At 42.3% G+C, this 23450-nt stretch overlaps 1 protein-coding gene across 1 annotated transcript; it reads right to left on the reverse strand.

Moving 5' to 3' along the window:
- Positions 1–242: 242 nt before the first annotated feature.
- LOC138979075 (prostamide/prostaglandin F synthase-like) lies at positions 243–22245 on the reverse strand. Its single transcript, XM_070351887.1, has 8 exons — positions 22145–22245; positions 20918–21045; positions 11007–11141; positions 10275–10326; positions 7946–8009; positions 6801–6876; positions 5905–6129; positions 243–2743 (listed from the first exon to the last, which is right to left on the reverse strand). The coding sequence occupies exons 1-7, from the start codon at positions 22243–22245 to the stop codon at positions 5906–5908; spliced, it is 780 nt and encodes a 259-aa protein (XP_070207988.1). The 3' UTR covers positions 243–2743; position 5905.
- Between the last annotated feature and the right edge of the window lie 1205 nt (positions 22246–23450).

Below are 23450 nucleotides of genomic sequence, written 5' to 3' on the forward strand. Positions count from 1 at the left end.
ATCACTGGCCTTTCAAACCGGACGCTAAGCGCCCCTGAAAGTCGAGCGTCGTAACCTCGAAGGGTCACGTGACGAGTTGGCGGTCCAGGCTATTTGGTCTATGCCTAATCTTAAGACTCCCTCCTTATAAAGACCCGATTCTCAGTTTTGTTAGATCTTAGGTGGGTTCCACTGTACCACTATACACAAAAACACATGCATCTAAAAAAAATCCACAAGTGTACAAACATACACACACACAATTAGTTTTGATTGTTTATTTTGAAATTGCTCAAAATACGCAATTACATTTCATACCAAACTGATGTGACAGTTTTGGGTGTCGTGTGTGTAAAAGCAATTCTTTCAAAATGTTAATGTGTCCACAAGATTGAATCTTTCAAATACGTAAGCAAACTAACGAATCTCTGAAAAAAAACATTAAGTAGCTATGTATCCTACATACGTGAGAGAGACACTCGTGAGATAATCGTTCAAATCACACGTGTGTATATCATGTAAATGAGGTCATGTCAAGCAAGTCTGGCAGGGACCTGTTTTTCCACTGCTTATGATGCCAAAGTCACCGAGACAAACGCCATTATAGAAACAAATTGCGCTTGCTAATTACCCTCGATGAATCTTTAGAACTAACACGTCACGCCATACTTTCAAAGAGACGTTTCTTTGCTTTGACGTAATAGATTGCACGAGGCTTTAGAAGAGATCGAGGTTCCAAAACAAGCCTCTTCAATTTAGCTGCCTTGACGGCAAGACATTTTCAGTGAAATACACGTAAGTACAGTATGTAGGATAAACAGAATACTACATGGCTTGCCGTGTCGTACCAGATTTATACTCGTTGCTTTTTGAAATAGTGAACAGCTCGCTTTTGCTCGCAGTTCAATATTTTAAAAAACAACTCGTGTAAATCTGGTACGACACAGCAAGCCATGTAGTATTCTCTATGTGTCCTTTTATTGCGACCATGTTCGTTTGCAAGAAATGTGAACAGCAAACTAGGTTTCATTATCAGTACTAGATGAATGAAGTAAAAACTGACTTTTCAGCTGACAATTGCAGAAATACTGTTGCAAGATGGATTTTCTTTTTGGTCTGTAGTCATGTGCGAACAGTGGCTTTCCATGAAGAACGGTCACTTTATTATTCTAGAATGTATTGGAATGAAAGCTCTACATTGATGTATTTTATATCACATATTATGTTGACCCCATTCATGGTAAGTAAACTGTGCCTCAAAACCTTTCAAATTGATTTATGATAAATCCTAAAAATTAATTAACACATGGCATGTAAAAAAAATCATCAACCTGATCTGATTTAACGCAGCTTACAGAGTAGAAATACAGTAAGGAAGATTTCAACAACAACAAAATAGTTGTATTTGTTTTGTTTTTTCCAGTTATGTGAGACTAAGTTCACTAAGAGTCATTGTTCATATTAGAAGGTAAAGATTAATTTATTGTACATGGTAACCAATATCACTGCAATACACTGCTCAAAATCATCACTTTGATTTGAACAGAAATACATACTTATAAATCACAAAAACCAGCAGAACGTTGTACTTAAAAACAGTGCATTTTCTATGATTTCTGTCATTTTTCCTTACTGATCTGAAATGGAAGTAGGGAGGCGCTCCTGTCAAAAGCCGACAGAAAGAAAGCAAAGAAAACTGAATGTAGCAAGAAAAGGCACAGTAATGATGTTATTTTAGCATCCAAGTAAAAAATTTCAACCAACCCCCTCTCCCCATGAAAAGAGGAAATCCCTTTTTTCTAGGGGGGTGCGGGGGCATACTCCCCCCAATTTTTTTCTTAAATGGTACATTAAAATCTGTACAGTCTGGTGCATTCTGAGACTAAAATTCAACTCGTTTGGATTAGGTAAAAAAAAAAAGACATTCTCCTGAAGAAAAAAAAATAAAAATAAAAAAAAATCACACAATGGTAACATTATAATGGTGCATACTTACGTAATGAACCATGTACCCATAATCCAATACTGGCAATAGTATGATTCAATGCATTGAAGCTCAAAATGACTAGTAGTTATCAGGAGTTTTCAGTCAGCACAATTTAACTCTGTGTTCTGTTCCATCTTCACTTCTCTCCATATCATTCAGTCAACAAGTTACAGATACTGTGATCAAATGGGACGCGGAAAAATAGATTACTCGAGCGGAATTCCTAAGTTGTGTCCGTGGAAATCCGCGCATTTGCGGAAAAGTCCCACCCCTGTCTCCCCATCGCATATAACACACAGAGAGAGTGAGAAAGATAAGGTTGAAAGATGTCAAACCTCACTCCTCGAAAAGTAATGAAAGAAGAAGCAGAAGACAAAATTTGATATGGCAAGACTGGAACTGGAAGAGCACTTGAATTGAAAAAAATAATATACACCACGCACAGAAAAAGAACACGGAAGCAAAATCAACTACAAAAAACTTCAACAATTATGCAAAACTGCACAAAACAACACGAAAAGCAACAACCGTCATCAGGAGTTTTATGAGATTTGAAGCGTTCCATGTTCCCACAACACAAAACAGCCAAGGTGATGTCAACACAGGGTTCTCTCTCTCAGTGAAGAAGCGGGTAAGCGCTGGAATCGAACCTCCTCCCCTCTGTGGCGCAGAGTTTTGGAAAGAGGTTGTCATGACAACACGTCAGCGAGAACTCTCTGTCGGTCAGCTGGGCTGATCTGGTTGTGGTTACACTTTAACACTGGCCGATATTGTCACCTGGAAAAAGCACGAGAGAATGAAGAAAACAACGAATGTTTTGTCAAAGGCATAATTAAGGCACTGTCCGACTCAATACTCCATACTCCTCCATACTCACATCGCTACGATTATCCATATAATTTTGTCAAAGATTTTCTGGTCTTTATCTTTCAAATTCATCGAGTGAACATGAACTACATCATCAGTCTGATTTCTGTGTTCAAGTATTATGTCATGTAAACTGCCAATGTGTTCTGTTTGATATTTCGCTCAGTGGCGAAGTTTAAAATTGACTGCGGACTATCGTTTCACTTGGGACATGAACATCGAATCAACATGTTTACGTTCAACGGCTGAATAAAAGATGAAGACCTTCAATTATATACTGTTCAAAAAAAGAAACGCATAGTTGCTACTTGCCAAATTTGTTTTATTTTTCGAAAAAATTAACAGAAAATCCAATATTTAGATTATTTGTTTGAAATTTGGTATGGACACAGTTGAATGCACACACAGTTCATTTGCATCTTCAAATCAATCAGTCAATCAATACGATTGGGTGCCGAGGCTGTCAAGTCAGTAGGGGGTGTGACTGCCTTGAGCAGCAACAACTGCCCGGCACCTTCTGGGCATGGACTGGATCAGATGCCGGATATCTTGCTGTGGGATGGTGTCCCACTCCTCCTGAAGTGCCTGCAATAGATCGCGGTGATTTGCCGGCGCTTCTTCTCGCCTGCGCACACGTCTGTCCAATTCATCCCAGAGGTGTTCTATCGGGTTCATGTCTGGCGACATGGATGGCCAGGGAAGCACCTGGACATGGTGGTCGGTGAGGAACTGGGTGGTGAGTCGTGCTGTGTGCGGGCGAGCGTTGTCCTGCTGGAATATGGCATCTTGGTCAGCCAGAAGAGGAAGGGCGTGTGGGCGCAGAATTTCCTCCACGTATCGCTGGGCAGTTATGCGCCCTTGGACGTGCACCAGGGTGCTCCTTCCAGCGGTATTGATCGCCCCCCACACCATGACGCCTCCACCACCATGAACGGGTGCCTCATCCACACAGTTGGGCGCGTAACGTTCGTTTACTCTCCGGTAGACCCTCCTCCGACCATCATGTCGCTGGAGCAGGAAGTAGGACTCGTCGCTGAACCACACGTGTCTCCAGTGATTCCGGACGGTCCAGCGAAGGTGCTGGTTGCCCCACTGCACTCGGTTCTGGCGATGGCGGCGGGTGAGGACAGCTCCTCTGTGAGGTCTGCGAGCTCTCAAACCAGCTTCATGCAGGCGGTTCCGCACGGTCCGGTCCGATAATCGGTGTGGCCCGGGGAGAGCCTGGACAGAAGATGAGGCCGACAGGAAACGATTCCGGAGGTGGCGGAGCCGTATGAAGCGGTCGTGAGCAGCAGTTGTCGCCCTTGGTCTTCCCGCTCGTGGCAAGTCAGCAACGGAGCCAGTGGCTTGAAACCTGACCCACAGTCTACTGATGGTGCTCTGGGACACGTGGAAGTGCCTGGCGATTGCACTTTGACTTTGGCCTGCTTGTAAACGACCCAATGCAATTTGGCGGTCTTCTCTGCTCAATCGGGCCATCTTTCGTCGCTGAATTGTCGTCTGATTTCTTTGTGGCGAACAATCCGCTTTTATGGGTTTTGGAAGACATGGTGACAGCTCAATATTCCCCGAGTTTCACGAGATTACACTGAAGCATGACGAGTGGTCATGCCAAATGAGCAATTTTGACATTGTAGCCACTGATAACGCATGCGTCACGTGCAGAGCTCACTTGTGGCAATGGACGAAAGGTCGACGACCAGATAAACATTTTCTGCAGTTTGGTGGATATCCTTGTAGCCATATAACTAAATTAACCAAATATTACAAGCTATGCGTTTCTTTTTTTGAACAGTATATATCGGTACTTGAGTATGCATTTTACCAATACATGATCACAGTGACCGTGGTCACCTCATGTTGTAGCAGACGATCGTGTTTGTAAGCCTATTGTAGTGGGACACGACATGTATCGATAGTCCGCCAATTTTCAAATCTAATATACAACAAGTCGCGTAAGGCGAAATAACATTTAGTCAAGCTGTCGAACTCACAGAATGAAACTGAACGCACTGTTTTTTTCACCAAGACCACATACTCGTAGTTTCGTCAGTCCACCGCTCGTGGCAAAGGCAGTGAAATCGACAAGCCATGCAGAATAGTGCGGTAGTGGTCACGCTGAGCAGGATAACACGCTTTTCTGTATGTCTATTCTTTTTAGCTTACCGAGTTTGTTTTTAATCCAAAAATATATCTAAATGTTTTTGGAATCAGGGACCGACAAGGAATAAGATGAAATTGTTTTTAAATCGATTTCGGAAAATAAATTTTAATCATAATATTTATATTTTTAATTTTCAGAGCTTGTTTGTAATCCAAATATAACATATGTATATGTTTTTGGAATCAGAAAATGACGAAGAATAAGATGAAATTGTTTTTGGATTGTTTAATAAAAAAAAATAATTTTAATTACAAGTTTCCGATTTTTAATGACCAAACTCATTCATTAGTTTTTAAGCTACCAAGCTGAAATGAAATACCAAAGTCCGGCCTTTGTCAAAGATTGCTTTGCCAAAATTTCAATCAATTTGATTGAAAAATGAGGGTGTGACAGTGCCGCCTCAACTTTTACAAAAAGCCGGATATGACGTCATCAAAGGTATTTATTGAAAAAACGAAAAAAACGTCCGGGGATATCATTCCCAGGAACTCTCATGTCAAATTTCATAAAGATCGGTCCAGTAGTCTGAATCGCTCTACACACACGCATGCACAGACACAGACACACCACGACCCTCGTCTCGATTCCCCCTCTATGTTAAAACATTTAGTCAAAACTTGACTAAATGTAAAAATTACATCTTTATTGAAGGTTCCTCTCACAAACACGCAAGAAAGATAACCTCATTTGTTTCAAATGAATGGGAAATATTGCTTCGAACAGGGTTAGTGTTGCCGTTCCCTTCAAATTCAAACATCCTTCGCTGGGCGCCTACAGTCTTGGCTGGCTGCATGATAAAGGTTATGTCTATTGTGTCTACATCTAAAGTCGCCACTGCTGTGATAAAGGTTGAGACATGATTTTCTCACATTTGTGGGGGGTTTTAAAGGGGGGAGGCGGAGGGTACCTTATTCTTTTTTGGGCATCTCGCAGACGTCCCCCTCACACTTGGGAGCGGGTTTTTCCTCTTTCTTGGGCATGGCACACACGTCGCCGTCACAGCTGGCCCCAGCTGCAGTTGCTCCCCCTGATTTGGGTGGCGGCTCGTCGATTCCCAGCGCTTTCAGCACCTCTGCTGGGTCGACGTGGTCTGCGGGACTGTCCTGTTTGAAGGTCAGTAGCGTCTTTCCTCCTGCCGGTTAAAGGTGAGTTCATCATTTTATACAGTTATTGCTGTTCGCTACATCTCAACAACGAGTTTTCTCTGCTGTTTATCCTATCCCTGACACTGTGTTAGTTAGCTCGGAAAAAATGAATGTGAAGAACAGAAACTGAAAATTACCCCCCCCCTTTACAAAAAACACCCCAACCACAACACACACAAAATCCACCTAAAAACATAAAACACCATTCACATGAAAAAATCAAACCATCAAAACAAAACAATCTTGAGTTTTCCTGTGAGCCCTGTTACACTACACACACATTTATTTGTAGGTGTAAAGCTAAAGACAAAATAAAAAGTGTGTGCAGAGGTCAGATTTTCTTACAGATCTATTCAGCACTAAGAACTTGCAGACAAGAAGAGGGACAACACTGACAAGATTCCACTAAGAAAAACAGTGCAAAATCCACGGCACCAAGGAGGCTGATGGGGCTAACTAGCCTTGATGTTGCACCGAACAAGGAAACAACGGGTTTTTCTTGCCAAAGACGAGGATGCAAAAAAATGACCGATGTGTAGAAGACTAAATTCCTCGCCCACTCCAAAAATGTCTGAACATCCTTTTCAAGCTTGCATGGCTGGGTGTAACAAGGGAAGTAATCCCTGCCGCCTTCACCTCCACCTTGACCCCTACTGACCTTTTTCCACAACCATGGTCCCCCCTGTCTGCATGCCATCACCCTTCAAGTCCCCTCCAACTTTTTCTGCCTTGGCCTGGAAAAAAAGAGAAAGAATAATTAAGTGAATGATGAAACGTTGAGTTGGACATACTTGTACTTGTAGATAAGATACTGAAAAAAACAAAAAAACAATAGCTTGTTCTGCCTCAGTCTGCAAAGGAAAAGAGGCAAACATAATGAAGAAAACACTGAACAATTTTGAGTCTGAGTGCGAGTCTGACAAAAAATGAAACGTAATGTTGATACAAGCTTGCCTAAAGTCATTTCCATCCCTCTCCCTTTATTCGAGCATCATAAAAAAGGATGAAAATGGTGAACTAAAGAAGAAATGGTATTATGCATGCACATACCCCCCTTAAAGGTACTGAACTTGTCAAATCTAGGTGCACGGAGCCCCTGGGGCTTTTAGTCATACCTCAGGCAGCTATCCGTTAGAAGAACTACCAAGTTTCATTGACTTGCACCCAAAGAGTCAAGAACTGCGATTTTTTTACGAATTAATTTCGTACTCGGACCCGGCTGGTCTTGACCTATTTTTGGATCTAAATTTAGATAAGGTAGATCACCACATCATGCACAAAAAGACACGTCACTAGCAAACTATGTCAGACGTCATCATGAGTTTGTGTAAAACAAAATGGAGGCCGGAATCACTCAGTTGAATCGAACTCCGACCAAACACCACGTAATAACTAGGTTAATTTATGCACTCGTGTGAACAAGAAACTGTCGAGCTTCACAGATGTCGTCGTTGGGTAGTTTTGGGTTTGTTTTACTACCATAGGATTTTTGAACTGTAAATGCACTCAGCTGCAACAAAAACGCAAAACGAAGGCTGTGAGCTGCACTGTGCCTTTAAGCAAATTAATGAAATTGGAGTCACAAAAATAATTATGCCTCCTTTGGAACAACTTACAAATCTTTTCCCACTTGTGTTTGTGTGTTCTATTCTAATCTAACACTTGTTCCGGTGTGCTCTCATGCTGCTCCATCCAAATTTGAATTTTGTTCCGCTGGCATAATTAATTTATATTTCTACAGTACATTCTGATGCACAGCAAAATCTGAAGGAGGAGGAGGAGCTGAAGACAACTCAGTCTTACCTTGGAATAAGCTGCCCTAGAAACCTTTGAGAAAATCGCTGGGAAGATGCTCAAGAAATTAAATCTGCAACAAAACATATAATCATTCACATCACATTTATGCACAAACATACAATTAACAATTTTGCTGTGAATAACATATTTTCATTATCATAATTCATTGCAACACAACAAAATTAGACATTATCATTAACATGTGCACAAACATACCATTTTGTGAATAACATATTTTCATGATCATAATTCATTGCAACACAACAATAAGACACAATCATTAACACACAGTTAAATGTGCACAAAAATACCATTTTGTGAATAACATACGTGAGTTGTTCTTCAGTACTGGTGACAGAAAGGGGGACAAGTGGTCAAAATTCAAATCTCTAGTTTTGTTTTTGAAATATTGCTTTTCATAAAGCAGAAAAACTGTAGTATCTGATGTACATAAGAAAAAAATCACTGGTTCACATGGTTCTTACATAATCTAACTTTAAAAGCTGGTTCTTGTGTGTCTGTGTGTATGTTTGTATGATGACGATATGACCCGAAACGGCTGCACGGACTAAGACAGGAATTGCAGAGAATGTTCTTTGCCACTCGAGTCGTGTCAAAGGGTACTTTTGGAATAGCAAATTTGACAGGATTCTTAAAATAACGGCGGAAAACATTATACCCTGTGAGCTATCGAGGATCCACCCCGTCTGGGCTGTCGAAACATTGTCTTGTTAAAACACGTTTTCAAATGGTTTACGGGGAGATACACTCGAAGCACATGTAGCGAAGTTATGTTGCCAAATCATCAAAGATCAACATTTCACTACACGGATCGATGCACACAGTCGAAATAGATGTGACTTTCACACGACCGAAGACTAGGCCTACTTACTAGCAGACTAGCAGACTAGCAGACAAGATCTAAATATTTAGATCAGTGAGAGCAATCCGTTGAAGAACAGTTACTCCGCTTATTCGTCTTCAGTTAAGCTTATTTCCCCTGCCATAAGTTTCCTTGCAGATCTGCAGTCGCGTAGTGAAATGAACTAATTTCATCGGAAGATTCTTCTCAGTCAATGATCAAAGCACAGTAAGTTCTATGATGACAAAAGTCACTTCAGGAAAACACGACCATTGACTTCATTTATGAGCCCAAAGGTAACAATATCGACAAGAATGTACGCATTTGACATTAAACGAAACATTCATAGACATGTTCCAACTCACCAGATCTGCCAAAGAGCCTTCATTCGTGAAAAACGATGATTTTAATCCGACAGGTATCGGAAACAATCTCTTGGTAACCTGCGTTTCTCCTTACGAAGCGACGTGACGGCACCACATTTGTTTGTTTATGGCTGTTTATCGCGAAACAACACAGTTGAAATTTGTGAGTAAAATATCAGAAATGTGTGGCGTGTAATCTCCGAATCAGTTCGTTATCTGCGTTTCGATGGTAATTAAGTTAGCGTTGAGTTACTTTGAATCGAAGGCGAAGGTAACCTGCGTTGCATGTGGGACGGCGTGAGCAAATTTGATTGCAATATTTTATACAGGAAGTACATTTCAATGATTCTGGCTCAGTCTTGTAGATCTGTTATGCAGTGTTTTGGTAGTGTGTCTGCTTTTCTGCTATGAAGCTCATTTGGAGTGATACGCTGATCGAAGTGGGGTACCCTATGTGAGACATCAGCCGTATGCAGATTACGCCTCAGAACACTCTCGCATTTCACAAAGACAACAATAATTTGCAACATTTCAATAACTGCATCAGTTTTATTAGATTCTATTTCAACAAAAACAGCACAAACACGACTATTATCAACAACACAGAACGGGAGGTAAGTGTTCAAAGACGCACCAAGTGTGCGTTCCCATTTTTGGACGCCATTTTTGCTAGCATTTTCACAGTAAATCTTAATATTTCCATATCTATTGAATGATTTTGGTATTTTCTTTGATTGTGCCGATTCTCCTATCTCTCTGGCATGTACTGGGTGCTTTGTGACCAGTTTCTCCCCTAGATTGTATTGAAAAATGCGTCCGTGTGAGCTGACCCCCACTTGTGACCAGTAGCAAAGAACAACTCATATACATGTATTTTCATTATCATAATTAATTGCAACACACCAAAACATAATCATTAACATACAGTTGAATGTGCACAAACATACCATTCTGTGAATATACCATATGTTCATTATCAATATCATAATTTGTCCCCAGCATTTCATAAAGTGCACATTAATGCTGGTTGAGAATCAATGGAAATTTTTCAGCCGAAAGACGGATTAGCCTGTTCCGAGTAATTTGCTTTCATCACAGAATGACTTACCTTTTGAAGCCCAAGAGTTTGTATGTTTCTTTCTTTGTATCCACATACAGCTCTGCAACATAACAATAACTTATGATCTACGGATATATATACTTATGACTTACAATTTCAAGTAAAATCAGCAAACACACATACGCATAAAGAAAACGCAACAATGCCACCGCCACCCAACCAAATAAACAAACAGCAACAATCACCATCCAACCTCAAAACAGAACCAACAACAAATGCATACTTGCTGTTCAAAATATCTTTCCCTCAGATTTGTTAGAAACATGACACTTTGACAGAGGGACTCAGTAGTCCCCCTTTCACAGCAACTACTCAGCACAGACAGGGTTGTCTGCCCTTGATCGTCAGCTATAAAGCTCTCTGTTTCATTTGCATCAGTAATACAAAACCTGTGAACTGTGGAGAACTGTTTGTGATAGGGTACGACTGCTGTTGTCTCCTGGTAGTGGTATGCACTTGCAAACTTCTGAGTGAAGCAAAAGCAGATTTGTCAATGGCCCTTAAGGGCAAGAGCTACTTCGTTTGATTGGCTTTGCTTCCAAAGGTGATTCGGGTCTTTCGTACGCTGTCTTGTTGACACACATTTTAAACAATGTAAACAAAATATCTTGATCTTCAGGCTGGTGTTAGGATTCTGTTGTGGGGTTGGAAGGGAAAAAAATGGGTCAGTCCAAAACATTGAATTTTTAATTATTTTGACATAACGATAAATTTCCACACCTCCATCGAAGAAGTGCCCCTGCTGAAAGTCCTCTAAGCCTAAATCCTCCAAGCCGATGCCGATGAGACGAACTCCTTTGGCATCAAGCTGAGGTTTCAGCTCCGAGAGCTCTTTCGCGCCGAGGCGACAGAAGGCTCATCCGAAGCGCCGAAGGAAGGTGATGACGCATGTGTCTTTCTGATAGAACGACTCTATGGGAACCATCTGTGGAGAAGAGATTGAAAGTGAGATTTCTTCAGACTTCATTCTTGAGATTTTCAAACATAGCAGCCATATCTGGTGACCGTAATTTATCACTACGGTCTTCATGTTTAGACACAATTACTCAGTCAATGCTGTGAAACACTGGTATCTGGTATACAGTAGAATCACCATTTTAAGACCCCCCCCCCCCCAAAACAAAACAAAAAACAAAAAAAACTCCCCTTTAAAGTCTTTACCAGTTTAACTTTCAGAACATGTTCTGTTCATCAGGCCTGGGAATGAGTAAAAGTGGTTTGGGCGTACTGACGGGAAAATGTTGCGTTTTAAGCATTTTTATTTTTAAGGGCACACATTTACTTACACAATTAGAAAAGGACTTCGTCATATTTCCAGGCCTGGTTCATAACCTCTGTAAATTACCTACATTCCTAGTTTTAAGACCTATTCTCAGGAAGGAAAAGGTAAGTTTTACGCCCTCACAGTAAAAGCCCATAGGGGCATAAGAGACCGGGATACTTTTATCTGATTTTTGGAGGTATGAAACGGGGGGGTTGTTACACTGTAGATAGATAACTATTCATGCACAACAAGAGACAGGAACAAGGACAGAGAAGATCATGGCTGTTTATATTTAAAGCATCTGAGGTCAGGCACAATACTGAGCAAAAAGTACAAAATGAATGGAAGCCACTTTCTGGATTTTTTTTTGCAAAGAACTGTTTTCTTCTGGTTGTTAATGTTGTTGTGTTGTGATTAAAGAGAGAATAAAGAATTAATATCATTTTACAGATTATTTTTTCTGTTGATGGTTATTTTGTTTTTGATTATTTTCCATTGAAAATACAACTTAAAATGGCCACTGAAACCTGACAAAAATGAGTGATCTTGTTTGAGAAAGCACAATGGTAAGTGAAGCAGTTTGTAGTGTCATGTTTGTATTTATTTTGGTCAAACTAAGTGTATTTAACAATTAGATATGCTCATTTTCTTTCTTTACCGTATAATGTGTCGTTAGCGTGGACGAAAAAATTGCATTCTGTAAGTAATGCTTCGTGTCTCACTTCACACGCTGATCTAAGTCCATACCATCATCATATCTTTCACATGAAACTTGATATTTCCACTGATAATTGGAAGTTACTGAATAAAATGACACAATCTAGCACAAATAAAAGCAATCAGAAGACCTAGGGTTGTGAAAGAATGTGTGAAAGGCAATATCCGACGTTTTGCATCACTGCGTTACTTACGTTTTTGCACTTCCAAAATCTAACGCGAAGTCGACACAGGCACACGAACGAATGTCAATCGACTCAATGCACTGCGGAAATTTCCACAGATTACGAATAAATGGCCTTCACCTTTACCACAATGCATTGAGAGGAGGTATTTTGACCTGGAAGTTGTTCGTGTCTTTGGCGTTTCGCGCAAACTTACGACATCTCAAGAGTTTTTCAGACAGACGAACTTCAAGAATCATCGATCCCTAATTGATTTTGCTGTATTCAGTTGAGTTACCCAACAGGCAACTACTTTTGTTCATGTTTTATGCAAAATCACCAGCATTTGTTTAAATTGATGCTGAACTTAGTGGATTTCGTTCGTCATTCTCGCCACTGCCGACATTTCTTGGTGTCTTTCAATACGAACGTCAGGAAAATTTGACCTTTTCTTGAACCAAAGTTTATATTTTTGTGATTGACTTAAAGTTTCTTCGAGTTTGTATAAAGAAAGCTGTGAAGGGGAAATATTAGTTACATTTTCCTGCATTTTAATAGTGTGGCTTGTTTTAGATTACGTTCGTATTTCTGACACCATTTTCGTTTCGTGTCACTCGAACCAACGCAATCAGCAATTCAGTTCATTGTGGTAGATGGCAGATACAATGTAAATCAAAACATGTTTACGTATGTTATCTGCTACAGAAAACAGAAAAAAGAAAACAAGCGAATAAGAAAAATAATCAGTTGTGAAACGATGATAATTGATGATGTTGGTAATGTTGGACACAACAATTCAGGTGTCAAAAATAACTTACGTACTAATTTTCAGACTTTGCCTGTAACTGTGAATATTTGCCATTGTTGAATATTCAAGTATGATTTGATCATTTCAAACTGTATCAGGAACCTCTTACACACCAGACTAGATTTCAAGAGTACTAGAATTCAAGCATAACAGACTTCACAATTTTGGTGTCTTCATAACTTACGCTACATCTGATTCACTTGCCATATTATTTTCAGGCCTTCACTTTTGTTTTCAGTTGTGTTGCATGGTCTACCAGAAAGGTGATCAATTAAATCAGCAGCATTACAATGCTGCCTAATCTTGTTCTTGTAAAAAAGTGATGGACTTGCCAAATGATGTAAGTAATGGTGTCTTCACAACAACTATTTCTTGCTCAATTGATTTACACAAAATGTAGGTGCTGTCTGGCTGGATTTTATGGATAAAATGTAACTCAAACACTAGACAAAATCAAAGATTCCAAAAGTTTTAACTTGATAGAAATACCTTGCAGTTGGTGTCCACCAAGTACTTACATCATTGTCCATGCATACATATGATTGACGATCAATAAAGGAAAGAGACATGAAGGCAATTATGTTTTGACTTTTATTTCCGGTAAAGCTGTGTTTTAGCTCCCATTACAATCATAGACTTTTCCATCTGAGCATTTTTTATTTTTGATGCTCATGTCAGCATTTCATTGCTCAGTATTGTGCCTGTCCTCATCTATATAAATCTATGATCTTTAGAACAACACTTTTATTTACCAACGTCAGGCATGTGCCTGAGATTATTACAAATGTCAAGTTCTCAACCTTTGCGAGAGCCTTCAACACCTGTGAAATAGTTCATCACCGAATTCTTCTGTTCTACTTCTACAACGCCTCACGCATTCTTCGCATGTCAGCGTATCTCGGACACTTGTAAGTTGTACAGTTGCCCCACCCCCCCGTATTTAAGAGTAAGACTTCCTCCTGCATTTTCAGAGTTACTGTTTAAAACCTCTGTAAATTTACCTCCATTTTAGAACAGCAGTACCTGCGATGTGTGGACCCTCCCGTGAGAGGACACCTCCCTTAAAAGAACACCTTCTCTTGTCCCTTTTTATATTATCTCTACCAAAGTATACCTGTCATGAAAGGCCACCTGCAATGTAGGGACACTTGTGGGTGGTCCCAAGGCTGTCCTTTCATCGCAGGTACCACTGTACTCCCTCTTTTTAAGACCTGATATTCTCAGATTTTTGGAGGGGGGTTCCTCTGTAACTTGCGGCCCTATGCTCCACAGGGAGTCTACAGGAATAAGTCAAAGTCCTCTGTAACTGGGGACTCAGACAAAAAAGCTTTAGTGGCACTTCGCCGGCCTTGACCTAGTAAAAGAATAGATTTAAGAGAGAGTTGTTTATAACCCGAGTTGCACGTCTAGTATTTGGACAACTACAACGTACAGTACAAGGTCCAGTATTCCCTTTCTAGTTTCTATAGTGCTGAACTTTTTAATACTCATGCATGAGCCTCATGGTCACAGTCAATGAGTCATGTATGCAACCAGTGTCAAAATATAAATGTACAATTTTATTAAACAATGTATAAAAGCAAGCAATTAGACATCATATTCACCAATAATTGACTGAGTAAAAGCTGAAAAGTGAAAGGCTATACAATTATAAATAAACCTTTTTGAAGTTATTAACCGTTTTCTCAGTTTTCTCTTCATATTATTTTAACCTCTGTAACTTCACCACCATTATAAAGACTCCCTCCTTTTCAAGACATGATTAAGATTTTCTCGGATTTCTGGAGGTCTTAAAAGGGGGGTTCTGCTGAAACAGTAATCGGAATCCCTTTTTTTTTAAGGCTCCAGATCAAATGTTTTTTTAACTCCAAGACTTGCTGTTCATTAGCTCTGTAAATGAATTGACATCCATTTTTAGACCTCATCCCCTTGAAGACCTGATTTTCTTAGATTTGTGGTGTTCATATTCCCATTTTAATACAGTGGAACCCCTCACAAAGACCCCCCTCTCTAACGACTACATTGTACCTCGAAGTCCAAACCCTGGCTTTCTCACATCTTTAGAGGTCTTAAGTTAAAACTAAAAGGTGGATTCCACTCACCACTGTAGCTCTTTAATCTAAAGTCTTATTGAATAAACTTTATAAAGTGCTGCCTCCTTCTTTTATGTTGAATTTTTTAAACTTCTTTACCTCTTCTTCTTATTTGCTGAGAAAAAAAGGGCATAACGGTGTTACCTGACTTAATACATTTAAAGCATGCTCATAATAAAGTATTCACACACAAAAAGTCCCTGACTGGCATGCACTCTAGGCTTTTCCATTGTGCCTGTTATTAGCATGTGCACTGCCTGCATATCTCTGCCATGTATTTAAGCAATGACAAAGAAACACCTTCTCCCTGTGCGGGATAGACAGTAAATTCAGAGTATCCTAACAATTTTCTTTTTAAAAACATGCACGTTTACTGTTTAATACACCACTATACAGTGATAAATCTGTTCCTGTGTGACAGTGACAGCAAGTGCACTTACTTACTGTGGACATGTGCACTAAAGCGCTGGTACAGCTGTACTCAACCCACTAGCTCAAACCACTAAAGACTATGACAAGGGCTTACGCAAACAGTCCTGATAACTCAAATTCGACTGCTACTTCTAGTTCTAGACGTAGAAGTAGACGTAGCAGAAGCACTTTTTTCACATTCCATGTGATTAAAATTTAAATTTACCTCATTCGTTGCAACGCTTCGGACTAAGCACTTGGCTATTTTGGACAAATCCATGTTGCTCTCTGTCACTGCGTTGTAACCAGAAACCTGCTGTCAATCCCGTTCTCACGGCGTCAATGAATATTTCTGTCGTTTTGCAACCCGCCCACAACGCACTATGAATCCTAAATGCTCACAGTCATAGTCACGTGTCTCTTTTTGACCTACTTCCGAAATGGTTCAGGCAGTTTGAAGATAGTTGGGGTCACGTCACTGACAAATTTGGAGTATTTACTCATTTTAACATATTCTGGGGGATCACTCCGGGAAAAGAAATAACAGCTTAAATTAAATTTTACTTTTGTTGCTACGAGTTCATAAACACTGGAATAAAACCGACGGGAAAGGACGCACTAAAATTGTCTTTTCCTGTTGCCGGTATGCACAAACCAAAACTAGAACACAATGTGCACACTACAGATTATTCGCATGTAAGATGGGGCAGGGAAAAAAATATACCTAAACAACAAATTCAGAAGTCATCTCATCAGTAATTGTCTATCTTTGCTCTGGTTGTTCCAAGTAAATCTTGGCATTCTGTGGCCTGACAAAATTTCGTCTGCTATTCCCAAAGGGCTCAAATTATCTATCTTTTCACCCCAAACATTCAAACAAACAACATATTTGATGAACATTGAAATCAATGACTGGTTTAGAACAGGACAAGGAGCTATAGACGTAAATTTACTCCGGAGTAAACATTTCGAACGAAATTCTTACTCCGAGTACACCTTTCGTACCAGAAAAGAACTCAGTCCCCAAGGTACGAAAAAATTACTCCCTCCACGAAATTTTGACTCCCCAATGTTTTACTTCCAGTAAAAATCTCGTACGCAAAAATGGGATGCGCGCAAAGAGATAATGCCAATATGTGATTTCGCGCTAACAAATGTCGCGTTACCGTCCCTCCACCCCTTCCACCACCAAGACTAACAGGGGACAGGGGAGTAAAAGTTGCGTACACCTGGCGTTGGCAGTAAATTGCTCGTCGGTTAGGGTGGAATAGTTTATTCGTTATTTATTCGTCAGGGGAGTAACATGATTTTCGACCGAAATGTTGACTCGGAACACACCTGTCGTTGGAAGTTATTTTCTTCTGTTATGGGAGAGTAGGTTTTTCGTAAAGGAGTAAAATTTTCGTACGAAATTTTTACTCCGGAGTAAATCTCGTGGGAGTAATTTTCTCGTGTCAGTGTTACATCGGCAGTCACCAGTAACTTGACTCACAAAATAGACTTTCCTATTTTTCACCGATCAGTTATCTTGCCTACTTAGCCTGCCCAGTCGGTAGTGACTCGATGCGCTAAAGATCATGAGGTCGTCGGTTCGCCGAGCGGCCTTGCCATGGTCGATCGGTCAATCAGTTTTTCTGTAAAACAATTCAAGTCAGTTTCTGTTTAACTGACTTATCCCCCCTCCCCCTCCCCCCCCCCCTTTCTTAACTTTCCTTTGCTCTATTCTTTATTCCAACGCATTTTGGTGATCGAACTGAGATCGCAACAACAAGCTTACGACTGAGTCACTCATGAGTGATGATTGGCATTGGCCGCGGCATTGCCCGGAATTATCCTAAAACAAAATGCATTAAATAAACACTCAAACATGTTTTATTCATATGGCAAAAGATATGATCTAGGTTCACTGACGCAGCATCACAGAAATACTGAAGTTCGGAACCGGAACCGCGCACGCCTCCGTACTCACTGAGTGACCGCGCTGTTGCCGAACTGATTCACTGGCGTCTTTCTGAATCAGTCTAACACTGATCTTTGTCAATCTTTCTCCACAGTTCTTTGACTCGAATTGAACAGAGATTAGAAACTCCTACACAAACACAAAATAATGATTTACAGGTAGAGCGCCCATGTCAGTGAGTCAGTCATGCCGGTACCGCCTGAGCCTGGGGGCTCGAGCCGCACCGACTCGTATCAGTGGATAGACTCGCCGGTGCTTGAGCCCCCAGGCTCGGGATCCGGCGGCTCGCCGAACCTCCAGCCACGGCCTGATAAAAACTTTTTGGTTTACCATGCTTGTTTTTCTTAGCCGCAAACAATGTACTGCCGATTTCATAAACACAGTTTCTTTGTGGTTAACCGCTCGGGCTCGGCATGATACTGAAACCTTCAGCTTTTGAAAATAGAAAATAATCTATGTGCACTAACTGCTTATTAGGCTGTGTGTAATGTTTGTTCTGGCCATAGGCTACTTCAATCATCAGTACTGCACGTAGACTGAATACATTTACTCTGGTTCTTTCCTTATTAAGCCAGTCCTGTCCATGTATTTGCCTTTTTAATCTGGTGACGATTTGGAGCGTTATATACAATGATATATATTGAAATAAATCTGCTTTTTTTGCTTCTTCTCAGTTTTCTTCTTCAAGTTTTTCTTCTTCTCTTCACTCATTTTCATTATTTGTAATTGTTACACGACACTTGAGATTGCCACAAGTTCTCAAACGTCGTATAGTTGTGTTCTTTTATTCTACGTCGCCCGTCTTCGCAGCAGCAGAAAACAACTCGTCAAATTGAGTTCGAGGATTTATTTAGCATTACATACATACAACTGCACATCGTAGCAGAACTCAAATAGAAGCTTTTTTTTAACATTCAAATCGCGCTGGCATATATAGTAAATACTCAATCTCGAGAATATTCCAGACCGAACACGATACAACTACATTATACGAGCCGTGCATGGACTAAACTAGCGACATTCTCTCTGACGTACATCAAAAGCGCCGACACACTTAATCCGAACGAACGCCACGAACTCACGACTAAAACAGCATGGTAAACAACTTGTTTTGACAGGACTAGAAAGTTCACCTGCATTCTCGTCCAAGCATAAATATTGTGTTTACAAAATATAATATCGGTACTTTCCCACAAAGTACAAATAAGTCAACTACATGCAACACACAAAACTGAACCAAAGCTCAGCAACGGTAGCGTTTCCTAACATTACCCCCAACACAAGAAGAAATTTACCTAATTTCTTTCAATCATTGAAACGCTACCTGTACACATACTATGTATACATAACAGATTGAAATCCAGGTATGTACATTAGTCTGTTGGAGAATGAACACAGTTTTACTCACATACTCGGCTGAGAAAATCTGCTCCAACATTGTCTGAACCTTTGATCGATTCCACTCGCATATCAAAGTTCTGCAAGTACATCACCCACCTCATGATACGATTATTCACAAACTTTGCAGAGTTCAGGTAGGTGAGGGGTTTGTGATCAGTCTGAAGCACGAATTTCACCCCTTGGAGGTAGAGTTCAAATTTCTTGATTCCCCACACGATGGCTAAACACTCTTTCTCCATGGTCGAGTAGTTCTTCTCGGCTCCTGACAGCTTCTTGCTGGCATAGCTGACCGGAAACGGTTTACCTCCATGCTCTTGCATCAGCATGGCGCCGATCCCTTCGTCCGATGCGTCTGTACGCAAGATGAACTCTTTGGCAGTATCAGGAAGGCGTAGCACCGGGTCTCGTGACATCAGGTCGCGCACGGTCTGGTATGCCTTCTCCTGAGCTGGTCCCCAGAGTATTCGGTTGGGGCATCCTTTTCGGGTCATGTCCGACAAAGGCGCCGTTATGGCGGCGAAGTTTGGAATGAACTCTCTGTAGTACCCAGCCAATCCAAGGAAGGATCGCACCTGCTTCTTGGTTTCAGGACGTGGCGCATTGAGGATCTTGGTGACGTTTTCCAACAAAAGCCCCTTTTGACCTTCCTTCAGTGAATGACCTATGAAGTCAACGTTGTCGGTCCCCAAAATGCACTTGCTGGGTCTCACGGTCAGATTGGCTTTTGTCAGGTGGGAAAACAGTTCCCTCAAAGTCTCCAGATGCTCTGCGAAGGTCTCCGTGTGGACTAGCAGATCATCCCAGTAGTACACAACATTCTTCATTCCTTTGAGCATTTTTCGCATTCCCCTCTTCAGGGTAGCACCACTGTTCACCATGCCAAAAGGCATCCGCAGGCACTCATACGTTCCGTCTGGAGTTGCAAAGACGGTCTTTGGTATGTCCTCTTCGCGCACAGGAATTTGCCAATATCCCTTGCTGAGATCGATCTTTGAGAAGATCTTACTGCCAGTCAACCGTCGGAACAGATCAGTTGCCGTCGGCATTGGTTCAGGGTCAAACACGGTGATCTTATTGACTTTCCTAAAGTCAATGCATACCCTGTTTGTGCCGTCTTTCTTCTTGACAACAACAACGGGAGATGAGTAAGGGGATGATGACTCACGGATGACCCCCATCTTCAACATGTTGTCGATGTCCTTCTTCAAGGATTCCCGAGCCTGAAACGGGATAGGGTATGGTTTTGAGCGAACAGGAACGTCAGATGTGAGGTGGACTTCATGTTCGACCAAGGACGTAGAGCCTGGAACATCAGAGAACCTATGGGTGAAGTCGCCCATAAAATCATGCAGCTCCTTCTGCTGGTCTTCTGTCAGGTCAGGTCCTAGCTTGACGTCATCCACTCCCTCTTTCTTGTGGAGGTCTCCCAACTCCAGTAGTTCCTCGCCGTCGAACTCGTCTAGTTCGGCTGGTTCTTCCACCATTGCTGCGACCTGTACTGCTTCCGGAGGTCTCTCCACATACAGTTTCAGGAGGTTAGCGTGGTAGATCTTGGACTTCTTGCCGACATTCACCTTGTAGTCGTTGATCCCTACCACGGCATCAACCTCGTATGGGCCTTTCCACTGCATCAGTAGTTTGTTGTAATCAGTGGGAAGCAGTATCAGCACTTTGTTACCTGGTGTAAACTTCCTGTTTACGGCTTTGCGGTCGTAGTAGTGTTTTCTACTATCCTGAGACTTTCTCAAGTTTTCTCTCGCAATCTCGAGAGTCTCCTCCAGTTTCTCTCGCAACTCGAACACGTACTGGTAACTGTTCTTCATTTCAGGTGTGTCCACGTCTTTCGTCCACAATTCCTTTAGTATTTGCATCGGGTCTCTCACGGTCCTCCCGTACATCAGCTCGAACGGGGAGAATCCAGTGGACTCTTGTGGCACCTCCCTGTATGCAAATAGCAAGGCATTGATGTAGCGATGCCACTGCCTTGGCTGCTCACTGCATAGTTTCTTCAGCGTGGACTTCAGCGTCGCATTGAATTTTTCGACCAGCCCATTGCACATCGGGTGATAGGGTGTCGTAGTCAAGTGACGAATGCTCAGCAGCCTGTTGACCTCTTCCATGCATTCAGAGACAAACTGTGTCCCCAGGTCTGTGAGGATCTCTTCAGGAACCCCAATTCTGCTGAAAATGTCCACAAGTGCCTCGGCAACAGTCTCGGTGTCAATTTTCTTCAGAGGCACGGCTTCTGGGTATCTGGTTGCATAGTCTACCAGGGTCAGTACCCAACGATGACCCGCTTCACTTGGCGGTTTTATCTCGCCGATGAGGTCAATGGCCACCCTCTTGAAAGGTCGGTCGATCAAAGGCATCTTCTGCAACGGCACTTTCGGGACCCTTCCTCGAGGTATGGTTTTCTGGCAAATATCGCACGATCGGCAGAATCGAGTCACATCTGCATGCAGTCCTGGCCAGTAAAACGCAGCCTGGATTCTGTCCGATGTCTTCTTGACCACACAGGTGACCTCCCATAATAGAGTCGTGGGCCACCTCCATCACCTGGCGCCTAAGTGGTTGAGGCACCAGAACTTGACGTAATGGCTTCCCACCGTTGACTCTCGCGTGCTGGAACACTCTGTACAGAATCTTGGCCTTCACTTCAAATTGCACAGTGCCTTCGCCCTTAGTCATCTCCTTGACAGGACGACTCCTGTACTTTGTCAAGGTCAAATCAGCTTCCTGTAGCTGAATCAGCCGATCCCTGTCCACGACAGCAGTTGCAGAACTGTTGGTGACCCTGAGTGGCGTAGTTGTTTTGTCCTTCTTCGCCTGGGCTCTGGTCGTCACAGCGCTTACAACCTGCGGCTGGTCGCGGCGATGCACAGTTGCTCTGTCATCTCGTAACAGTTCGCTGATATCTTCATTCGCGAATGGCAGTGGGTCTTCCTCCTCAACAGCAGGCTGAGCTGCGCCCATTCTCCATTCGACATCAGGGTCATCAGGACGTCTCGCACCCCCAATGTTCCCAATTAATAGATCGTACAAGGGCTTCTTCAGGCAGACGGCCTCAACTTCTCCGGTGAAGTATGGAGTATCGATCTGGATTTTTGCCACAGGTGCTTTCACGCATTTGCTGTCAGCCATGAGCGTCCACTTGAAGTCACCAGTGAACTTCTCTGTTGGCACCAGATCCTCTTTGACAATGACTCCATTGCAGCCCGAATCTCTGAGAACAGTCACTAAATCTCTGAGAACAGTCACTTCCTGCTTCTCAACAAATCCCTTCGACACGGGCATGTTCGACACTGACACAGCTGCGCTGGCGACGACAGAGATTGACTTGCCATTGGCGAGTAGAAGCTGGCCATCAGATATACATTCTTCCACGTCCGATGGTGTAGCCACTTGCTCGGCAGCCCTTGGAAGTATGACGCTGCTCGCACATACTTGTTGGTTCGAGCCACTCGTTTGCCTCTTGTTGTCGTAATATCTCCGTCGATGTTCTTGCGCTTTGTCATTGACATGTCCGTTATTTTTCTTTTGGGGACAGTTGGCGACTCGGTGGCCCATGGCATTGCAATGGAAACACGTTATGTTCTGCCCTTCATTGGATGATGGTGCGGACTCAGTTTGTCCCTTGGCAGGTTGGTTTCCCTGGTTCCCGCTCTTCTGGAAAGGTTTTGATGACTTTGACGTCCCCAGGGTCCTTCCATGAGCAATGAGATAACGCTCAGCAGCATCAGTAATGTCCTTCAAACCCCGCAGTTTTTGCTCTTCCAAGCGGGTCGCCAGGTCCTTCGGGCAGGCATTAAGGAACTGCTCCTTCACGATCAAGTCCCGCAGACTCTCGTATGACTGCTCTTCACCTGATAACTCCACCCACTTCTGCAGGTATGACGACAGGCGCTCCACAAACTGGCTCGGTGTCTCTCCAGACAATGGCTGGCATTCGCGGAAGCGTTGACGGTAGCCCCTTTCAGTGAAGTTGTAGCAACGCAACAGAGCTTCCTTCAGTACATTATAGTCTCTGGCGTCATCATTTGAGAGTCTAGTGTAGACCTCAAGTGCTGCCCCAGTCAAATGTGCGCTGAGTTGAATCGCCCAGTCGTCGCGCTGCCATCTAGCACTCTCAGCGAACCTCTCGAATCTTGCAAGGTAGCAGTCGATTTGGTCCTTCCCGTCAGCGAATGCTGGAAGTTTCGGTGCCCTGTGTAACATTTGCTGCTGGTTATCTCTTTGGCGTGGTGCCGCTTGCTCATTTTGAACACGCACCATTTCTGTCTGAAGCTCTAAGCGCTTCGTCTCCATTTCTATCTGGAGCTCTAAGCGTTTCAGCTCCAATTGCCTTT

This window comes from Littorina saxatilis, linkage group LG10 (genome assembly GCF_037325665.1).
Source record: "Littorina saxatilis isolate snail1 linkage group LG10, US_GU_Lsax_2.0, whole genome shotgun sequence".
NCBI classification, from domain to species: Eukaryota; Metazoa; Mollusca; class Gastropoda; order Littorinimorpha; family Littorinidae; genus Littorina; species Littorina saxatilis.

What these genes read in the sequence shown, in the direction of transcription:
- LOC138979075 (XM_070351887.1), bottom strand. Translation starts at nt 22,245, where the DNA reads ATGGCTGACAGCAAATGCGTGAAAGCACCTGTGGCAAAAATCCAGATC. An exon ending in GTCTGCCTGAAGAAGCCCTT is followed by an intron (nt 21,046 to 22,144) that starts GTACGATCTATT and finishes ATTTGCATACAG; the next exon opens with GGAGGTGCCACAAGAGTCCA. An exon ending in CTAGGGCAGCTTATTCCAAG is followed by an intron (nt 6,877 to 7,945) that starts GTAAGACTGAGT and finishes CTTTTTTTCCAG; the next exon opens with GCCAAGGCAGAAAAAGTTGG.